The sequence below is a fragment of the Etheostoma spectabile genome, chromosome 16 (assembly GCF_008692095.1).
Source record: "Etheostoma spectabile isolate EspeVRDwgs_2016 chromosome 16, UIUC_Espe_1.0, whole genome shotgun sequence".
NCBI classification, from domain to species: Eukaryota; Metazoa; Chordata; class Actinopteri; order Perciformes; family Percidae; genus Etheostoma; species Etheostoma spectabile.
Window position 1 is genome coordinate 11,490,169 of NC_045748.1, and position 9,188 is coordinate 11,499,356.

The 9,188-nt window shown below is 40.0% G+C and overlaps 2 protein-coding genes across 3 annotated transcripts in view; both read left to right on the forward strand.

Moving 5' to 3' along the window:
• The window catches only part of LOC116704575 (zinc finger protein 703), an 18,472-nt gene extending 15,404 nt beyond the window's left edge, over positions 1 to 3,068 (forward strand). The window contains exons 3-4 of the transcript XR_004335720.1: positions 1,367 to 1,376; positions 3,057 to 3,068. The gene's annotated coding sequence lies outside the window, so the exon portion shown is untranslated. The remainder of the gene's footprint in view (positions 1 to 1,366; positions 1,377 to 3,056) is intronic.
• Positions 181 to 8,063, forward strand: LOC116704576 (GRAM domain-containing protein 2B). Of its 2 annotated transcripts, none has more exons than XM_032540155.1 (14): positions 181 to 635; positions 939 to 1,059; positions 2,229 to 2,321; positions 2,418 to 2,487; positions 2,559 to 2,662; positions 2,744 to 2,839; positions 2,944 to 3,015; positions 3,678 to 3,758; positions 3,907 to 4,018; positions 4,373 to 4,489; positions 5,976 to 6,048; positions 6,188 to 6,292; positions 6,442 to 6,526; positions 6,871 to 8,063. In XM_032540155.1, exons 1-14 carry the CDS (start codon positions 541 to 543, stop codon positions 6,907 to 6,909), a joined length of 1,263 nt encoding a protein of 420 aa, XP_032396046.1. In that variant the 5' UTR covers positions 181 to 540; the 3' UTR covers positions 6,910 to 8,063. The 2 variants fall into 2 exon arrangements, with proteins under 2 accessions (XP_032396046.1, XP_032396045.1); XM_032540154.1 differs by having other exon boundaries at positions 182 to 635; positions 939 to 1,064; positions 2,234 to 2,321.
• The last annotated feature ends 1,125 nt before the right edge of the window (positions 8,064 to 9,188 follow it).

The window sequence follows — 9,188 nt, forward strand, 5'->3', positions numbered from 1 at the left end:
AGGAGTAAACCTCTATATATGGGCACCCGCTCTACCAACTGAGCTATCTGGGTGCCCGCCCCCTAGTGGAACTGGCTCTCTAATACACTCGGTTATGACGTAAGTGCGTAAAGTTGGTTAAACAGTTAACCGTTAAACTCACTGGAAGCTGAGTAACAGTAAGAGTGTCTGGAACCAGCCACTCGACGTTTGTGGGAACTTTTACGTAGAGTTTTATATTTTACGTTAAAGTTAGATCTCCCGGGTTCCTTCCTTCTCATAGAGGGGGCCATGTTTCTCTAAGTTTTTCTCACGATATTCCAAAACCAGCTCCAGCAGGAGTCGGCTTCTTCCCTCTTCCTGATGCCGTTCCCTGCTGCTCCCTCCCCCTCTCGCGACTCCTCCTCCGCCGGGCTACTTGCTCCGACCAGCGGATCTTCCAACAAACAAAAAAAACACACAACAAAAAAAAACTTTCCGTGCCCAGGCTTCCTGGAGCTTTTGTGTTACATGTTAGAACCGATGAAGAGGAGACGAGTAAGATATGAAATATAAAGAAACATGGTACTGATGACCGAGCAGGCGGACAGACCTCTGACCCCGTTATCCGCACCGGAGAAACTTTCCAGCAGGGACTCCCGAGGGAGTCGGTCGACGTAAGTCTGGATAAGATGGAAAGGAAGGGCCCGAGTCGCTTTCCAGGCCCAATGCCTTCTGGTTATTTGCATTCCTGTGCTGTGCTCACTTTAAACCGATGCATGTGGCGCGTACGTGGCACGGGAAACGTTAAATATATAGGCCTATATATATATATATATTATCGTTTTGAATTATCGCTGATGGTCTGCTTTGGCTTTGTTTTTGCATGACTTGCTGATACCCTGCATACTTGGTCACGTACTTGTGTTAAGCTAGTTGATTGCTGTGCAGGAAAACGGAACAGTGTGTGTTGTGTGTAGGTCTGGAGTGGATCATGGGGCTGAGGGGAGACCGAGGAGGCACGGAGGGTCACCTGCAGACCCCCAGCTGTGTCCGGACACGGAGACCGACCCCTCGGAGAGCAGGAAGAAACCCGCCAGCCTGAGGTATGGAAGGTTATGCGTTATCGACTCAATGGCTGCTTGTGTAATAAACCTAAAATAACCACTATAACTGAAAGTATCAGGCATTTAATCACATTTTAAGCCATTTTTCAAGCAAAAAAACCCCCCCACAACATTCTCCTTCTACAGCTTTTATACTGCAGGATTTGCCGATTTTCTTTGTTTTGTATCATATAATCAAATAATTTACGGTTTGGGACTGTTAGAGAGAGAAAAAAACAAAATTTAAAGAAAACACTAGCTTTTTCTAATTTCTAACAAGTAGTAAAGAAAGTACTTGGTAGATGTTTTTATGTTTTTAATCATTTATTTAAACAGGTCTCATTAAGCGCATAGACAGATAGACACAAGGTAAAGTTGTTTAAAAAAAAAAGTGGAATTGCACTTTTGTGAGTATAGGCTGTTAAAATTAGTCTGTAATGAGAATAATTGTTGTAGTCCTTAAAAAAACTAAAAAGTCTAAATACTATGACATGCTACAACTGGAAGTCATGTAGATTCCTAAATTCTTACTAAGTCCAAACTTTCCAATCATTGGATTGGTATCAACAGGGTCAATTTACACATAAAAACGTGGCCTTTATGGCAAAATGCTAATATATAATCATCTTTGCTGGTACATTCAAAGCTTTAATTCTGGGTGCCCGGATAGCTTATCTGGTAGAACGGGCTTTCATATACAGAGGTTTACTACTCAACAAAGCAGGCCAGGGTTTGACTCCGACCTGCGGCCCTTGGCAGCATGTCCCCCCCCCCTTTCATGTCTTCAACTGTCCTGTAAAAATCAAGGCCAAAAATGCCCCAAAAAATAATCTTTAAAAATATAACTAAAGAACATTTATTTTTGAAAATCAAGTCATATTGTAGCTTAAACCGATTTCTTTCACTAGTCAAAACGGCACTGTAACCTAACTACTGTTTACCTGCGCGAGCAAATTGCTGTTGCTGTGTAAGCAGCTGTTACGTAACCACGGCCGGCACCACGCGAAGCCAAATGAAGGACGTTGACTCTTGCCAGATCATTTACTCTGTGAGCACACGATGGTTGTGTGCCGAGTTATAACACTGTAACTGTCCTACAATAGCTGACAGCTGTCCCCTGTCCTCCTCAGGTGTCAGCTTAACATTAACGCTGGCCTTTTATTTGTCAGATTGAAACCTGTGGAGCAGCTTTCCCCTGCTCTGAATCCAAGTGACTGTGAAACAAAATTTGAAAGGAAGAAAGCCCAGCCCAGCCATGTACGGACACATCTCATCTGATTACCAAACAAATTGTACATGGTTTTTTTTTGTTGCAGTTTCTTAAATGTCTTAGTCTGTTTGTTTGCCTTTCAGTTATCAAAAACAAATGTCCAGTATCATAAGTTATTCAAGGAGGTCGGCAAAGATGAGCTCCTCAAACAGAGTAAGTTTCACGTTCTTTTTTCACATATAGTGGTGCAGAGAAATGTTACTAAGTATTGTTCTTGCCAACAGGCTACACTTGTGCTCTGCAGAGAGACATTTTATATCAGGGCAAGATGTTCGTCTCTGATAACTGGGTCTGTTTCCACTCCAAAGTCTTTGGCAGAGATACCAAGGTTCAGTATGAGACTTTACTGTCAGGAAGTTCAGGTTTTCTGGCTGAGGCTTCTTGTCTAACATGGCGGTGTTTTCTACAGATTTCAATCCCCGTGCTGTCTGTGACGTTCATCAAAAAAACGAAAACTGCGCTATTAGTGCCAAACGCCCTCGTGATCGAAACAACAAGCGATCAGGTAAGAAGACTGTTGACACAATCCGTTTTTTTCTTCTTTTTTTTTTTTTTTAAACCCTTTTTGATGTTACCATGATCATGATTCTAAATGAAAATGTTTTTCAGCATGTGTTTGTGTCCTTCCTCTCTCGAAACACCACCTTTAAACTTCTGAAGTCCATCTGCGGCCATTTGGAGGTAGTTAACATCTTCTATTAAACATGGCTTCATCCTAATAGAATTCAGTTTTTTCTATTGTGATTTTTCTGAAACATTAGAGTGATGTGAACAAGATGCTGAAACAACTGGACTTAATGTAGATTCCTTTATTCTAACCACCTGGGTCGTGGCCAGAAACACGACTCCAAACGAATGCTAATGCGGCTACATGTCTGCTGGAGGTGTTAATAGGCGACTGTTTGCTAACACAACTTTTATATGGTGTAATATTTATATTTGCAAATGTCTGTGAAGCATGTACAGCTGTCTTTAATTTCAATTTTAGGTGGGTTTCTTTTACAAGGTTTTTTGGTTATCACACCTGTGCATTTTACGATGTTATTGTATATGTCTTCTGTTTATCTTATTTTATTCAAATTAATATGTGTTTGTCTCATACACAGTGCAATGTGCAGTGAAATTAATTGTGTACCTGTTCCGGCTCAATAACAATGCAAATTTAATTTTACTTTTATATGCTCAAATGAAGAAAGAAAGAGCGTCATAAGGTGATCATGTTTTGGGGTTGTGTTTATAGCTTGTTCTGCTGCTTTTAAAAAGTGGCAAAAAATAAGGAATACTGCATTAAAAAAAGAAAAGCATTATCTTCTAGATACTAATGTGTTGCCATGTGATTCCAGGTGGATAAGACGGGTAGCAGCCCCGTTACTTCCTCCTGTGAAAACAGCTTCAGCGTGACCTGCCCATCGTCGCTCCCCCTGGTCAGTCAGGAGTCGGCTCTTCCAGTGTTATGGGATGTTTTTGAACAGGATGTACTTACTTTTATGTTTTCATAGTTCTCATGTCATACAACACCCTCTCCGTATGTGGCACTCATTGTGTTTTATACTTCCTGTATTTGCACTGCAGCACTTTTCTGCGGACTTCTCCGCCCTCGACGGAGTTGTGCAACAAAGACGCCAGGAGATGATGGAGAGCAGCAGCTCCGGCTCGCAAACTCCAGATTACGACAAAATAACTGGTGTGTGCTCCATCCTTATCCCTCTGTGTGTACTTCTACTCTTCACACAGCTACTGTACACTAACTGCACATCTGTTTAGGGTGTCGGGTGTCACTATGGCTCAGACTTTGGCTGGAGGGAAGCGTGAAGAGTGAAATTTGATCTATCGAGGCTTTGCTTTGTGTTACGTTAAGTCAGTTGACATGAAAACAGTGAGGATCCTTTTGAATTAAAAACATCTTTATTGTGTTTTTTATAATTTTACAAGCGAACAGAGAGCACTTGTTGATCTGTAAAGATGTTGGTGAGTCTATAAATAATACTAAGTCGTAGGCAGCCAGAGTCACGGGTTCTTCTTCTTTTTATTTGAGCAGACTTCAGCGGCCTCCCGGACAAACTTCTAAGTGCAGTGAAGAGCCGAGAGGTTTCAGTCCACGCAGACATTCACCTCCAGAGTCCAAGCCAAAAACACGGAGCGGCCCTGAAGAACGGTATGTCAATACTGGATCTCTTTGAAGTAGAAAGATACTTTGTTAGCACTTTTGTGTTTCAGTGTGTCGTGGAAATGATCTGAAAAGAACTCCAACAAGCATTAAATAATGCTCAACAACACTGATGGATTGATAGTGAAAAGTTATTTTTGCTGTAGATTGATCTGACCAGGGAGAAAATCCATCAAATATAGTTTCCTCAGAACCAGACCATGCTCGCCTTAGATATAATCTGGTCATGTGTACATCATCTGACAACTCAAGATAGAATGTACATTATGTAGGAAGAGCAGGTGACGTCTGTCCATCCAATTTTCAAATATTCAGCATGCACCATGTTGTCTGTTTACACAGGAGCCAGGTGAGCAGAGTTTCAGTAATCAAAACTTTTATAAACATTAAAACAATCTTTCATGCAAGTCTGAGCTGAAATACCATTGATAAACTAAGTAATCGATCTATAACTAAAGGAATAGTTTGGCAAATACTCTTTGAGGCGTATCGATCTTATCTAATGCAAACAGAAAAGCGCTGTTGTTTCCCATAAAGTGCTCAAATTGTGCTTTGGGGGTTTTCCCTTTCCTTTTTGTGTTATATATCTTTTTGTGCATATAATAGGTTTACAAAGTGAAAAAGCCCAAAGTCCCCCCCAAAGGGACTTACCATCTCCAACAGAAAACACTGTTCACAAACAGCTCCAAACAGCTCTGTTGTAGTCCAGCCTTCACTTCTGTGACGAACGTGTGTAACTTTGTAACACGTTAAAATGCTCACCTAGCTGCTAGCATGGCACGCTCTCATACTTTGCTTCTGACTGGCTAGTAGTCCTTACCTAGCTACTGAGCATGTTCAACTCACAACAAACATGGAACAGAAGTGAGACGGTTCACTCTGTAGCTGAAACAGAGAGCTCAACACACAGGGTGAAAAGAGGAGCTATACGACAAAACTATTGTCAGGAAATGCAAGGCTTGGACCCAAATGCAGAGATGAAAATTAATTATACAAACAGTCCTACAAAAATCTGTCAGGCAGGCAGGAACAAACGAAGAATAACCAGAAGAAATAACAGGGAACAAACCAACAAGAAGAACGACGCAAGAAGATAACACCACACACCGACAACTGACAGTAAACGACAATGAGCCGACAAGAGACAAAGACAGCACAGAGACTAAATACCCAGGGTAACGAGGTAAAACAAGGGACAGATGACACTGGAGGCAGGAAGTAAAACAAGACATGAAAAGGGAGAAAACAGAGACTACAAAATAAAACAGAAAACCCTACATCAGAAACTCACAATTGTGACAAATATGGTGTTTTTGGAAAATGGAACCATGTAAATCTATTCTGGTTCGACCTCTAATTACAATTAGGAATCTGAAAATGAGCATAATAGGAGCACTTTAATGTTGCAGCTGATTTATTTGCTTCCAAAAACATTGTTTGTTTCCAAATCAACATTGTTGTTTTTTCCTTGTAGGGTCTACAAAGCTCAAAGACAAATCCTCACAGCCCATGTCGCTGCACGCCATCCTCCTCCTCTATTTGTTTCTGTGAGTAAGCATGGAGCTGTCTGTCAGTATGTGGAATACGAAACTCTGAAAATAATTTGTTTCCATTGTTTGGGCGTGTTGGCAACTGTTCTGTGTTTGAATATTTGCTCACTCTCTGTGTTTGTGTGTCTCTTCACAGAGTCACTGTCCTCGTCTTGTCCTCCTGTTACATGGCTTTCAAGATCGTGGCTCTTGAGCATCGCCTGAACTCGTTGGCGTCTGTGGGGCAGCACATTCGCAATGAGTAAGAGCTGGAATCACATGTTGCTGACGTGTTATTGGCGTCAAAGTCACCAAACGATGAACAAATGCATTCATACTGTTTTCATTGATTTCGGTAGGGCAGCATCACGTGTTATTTGGTTAACTTCTGTGCTGCACATCTTGTTTCAGCAACGCAGTGAGCCCCAGGCCCCAGGGAGAATTGAACTCCGAGATGTATGGAGAACTGTCTTCCAATTTGTTCAAGCTAGAAAAGGTTTGTCCAGTTTTCGTGCACTTCCACAGCAAAGACGGTCACTAAAGTGTCTCTCATGTTGTGTTCAGTGTTAAAATGTTAAGTCTTGATTCTGCATGCAGCAAAAATGTGTCACAGTGTTCGGCCAATCACAGTGTTTACGCTTATTTGCTTATTTAGAAGATAGATACCGCTCTCATGTCTATACCACAATGGCTAGAGCCAGGAGACGGTTAGCTTAGCATAAAGACTTGAAACAGGGTATAAAAAGCTAACCTGTTGTGTCCAAAGGTAAAAACCCACCTAATAGCTCCTCTGAAGCTCTCTAGTTAACACCTTAAATCTTTTTTGTTTCCAAATCCTAGATTCAAAGAAGCCTTCGGAAGCTACTTGAAGAGACTTGAAAGAAGACTTTTGTCTGTCGGGACAGAAGCTTTACTTTTTTATCAGAAATGTTGGTCAATCACTGAAGATCAGAAGTGATCAGATTTGGTAATAGATTTGTTGCCAGAGCACAGACAGCTCATACAGAAAGCTTTCTTAAAACGGTGTGATCGTAAATTGTGCAATAATAGCTTCTTTCCTCTTTCCACTCAGGACTATTTCATTACACTTTCTAAAACAAAATGTTTTGCTGGAGCTTAAACTTAAGCTGAGTGTTAGTGTTTATTAGTGTTAGCAGAGAGAAAGAGTAGGCTTATACGCAGTATTTATCTAAGTGCATTTACTGAACATTTCACAAAAAGTTTGATTTTTTTAAAGGTCATATTTCAATGTTTTCCAAACATTTCTTAAAAGGTCAACTTGTGCTGTATATAGATTTTTTCTTAGAATTGAATTGCAGATAGATTATATGTATGTTATGAATATAAATCAGAAAAGAATGAGATGCCCGCACTCTGCTAATTCTCCCATCCGTGTTGTTGTGCTGCAACGTTTCGACCCAGCCGGGTCTTCCTCAAGCTAAAGACCCGGCTGGGTTGAAACATTGCAGCACATAATAATAATAATAATAATAATAATAATTATAATAATAATAATAATAAAAAAAGGTATGGGAGAATTAGCAGAGTGCGGGCATATCATTCTTTTCAGTTGTATCCAGCCCCTTTTTTGCCCTGCATCTGACCAGTGAGGATGTGATAGGGATATTTGTAAAATATCTCTTAATGACAGTTATAGACATCTTCTTACATTGTGATATCTGAAGATATAAATGGGGCTTATGTGAGTAGAGGTTTGCTAAGTGAAAAGTTTAAAGGCATTTCAATTGTAAATAAGGCCCGATCTGTACGTTTAGACATTTTAATTACATGTTTATTTCATTGGTATCGTTGAAGAGCTTCTCAACTGATCACAATTTAAAAATGTGTCCACAGAAACTTGGATTCTTGTTGCTGTCGAGTTTTTGTGTATTTAAATACTTGTAGAAATGGAAAAGAATAAGCTTGTGCTTTAAACTATGGCGGTTTGTTTACATCTAGATCACAGACTGTGCCTTTAACTATTGTGTATATATATATATCACAGTCCTGAAATAAGTGTCTCTTATGCAGTTTCTGTTCAACTGAACTTGTTTTTTGGGAGCAGTGAGTTTGTGATTGCGCTGAGCAAAAACAAATGAATGCAAACTCTCAGGAAACTGACGTAACCTTATCACAGGCACTAATGGCAGTTGGCAGAAGGGGGGAGAACTAGTATTCAGTTTACTTATAGTGAAAGTAGCAATACTACAGTGAAAGGTGTACTTTTACCTCAATAACATTATACTTGTAATGATGTATTTTGCAGTGTGGCATTAGTACTTTACCTTAAGTAAATAATCTGAATACTTCCTTCATCACTGGTGGGTGGGCAGACTGCAGAGCACTTAATGTGCAAACTACGGCTGTCAAATACTGCACATGTAGAAGAGTAGGAGTACAAAGTAGAATTAGAAAAATACTCGAGTAAAGTGCAAACACAACAGCTCTTGAGTAACTGTACTCCGCCTGCTCTCAGTTTCCAACACATGCACATACACATACACACATACAACATCTCAGTGTCTGCTCCTCTTCACTCCCACTCTGCTCTGACTCATGCAGTTTTCAGGCTGGTTGTGTGTGTGTGTGTGTGTGCGCGCGCCTGATACAGTTTGTGTGTTGATTTCAATTCAGAGTACATGGGATGGACACTAACATTACATAATGCAACCTGACAACCTACTCAAGTACTGTTGATGACAAATTTCAGGTACTTGTACTTTACTTGAGTATTTTTTTAATGTCATGCTAGTTTATACTTGTACTCCACTTAATTTCAGAGGGAAACCTTGTACTTTTAACTCCACCAACATATTGAATTCATGGCCTTTTCTTAGTATTTTTCAGAGTTATTTTATTCTATGGTATCACTGCTTTCTTAAAGTAAAAGTTGTGAATACTTCTTTCACCACTGCAAACCCTTTGATAGAGAATGCCTTATTGTACCTCATTTTCAGGTCATTGCACATCCCTTGAGTATTTCCATGTTCTACTACATAATGCTTCACCTCCACTACAATAATTTGACAGCTTTATTTACTTTCAGATTCATAATCATACAAAGTGCAATCAATGAAAAATAAATCCTGATGTCTTGTCATAGATAAAGCTGCCCAACAGCATGTAAAGTAGTTATTATATAGGCTATATATATATAT

Excerpts from the sequence above, each read along its gene's own strand:
- LOC116704576 (XM_032540155.1), top strand. The coding sequence starts at position 541 with ATGGTACTGATGACCGAGCAGGCGGACAGACCTCTGACCCCGTTATCC. Across the intron at positions 636-938 it reads TCCCGAGGGAGTCGGTCGAC|GTCTGGAGTGGATCATGGGG; the intron begins GTAAGTCTGGAT and ends TGTTGTGTGTAG. Across the intron at positions 4,019-4,372 it reads AGATTACGACAAAATAACTG|ACTTCAGCGGCCTCCCGGAC; the intron begins GTGTGTGCTCCA and ends TTATTTGAGCAG.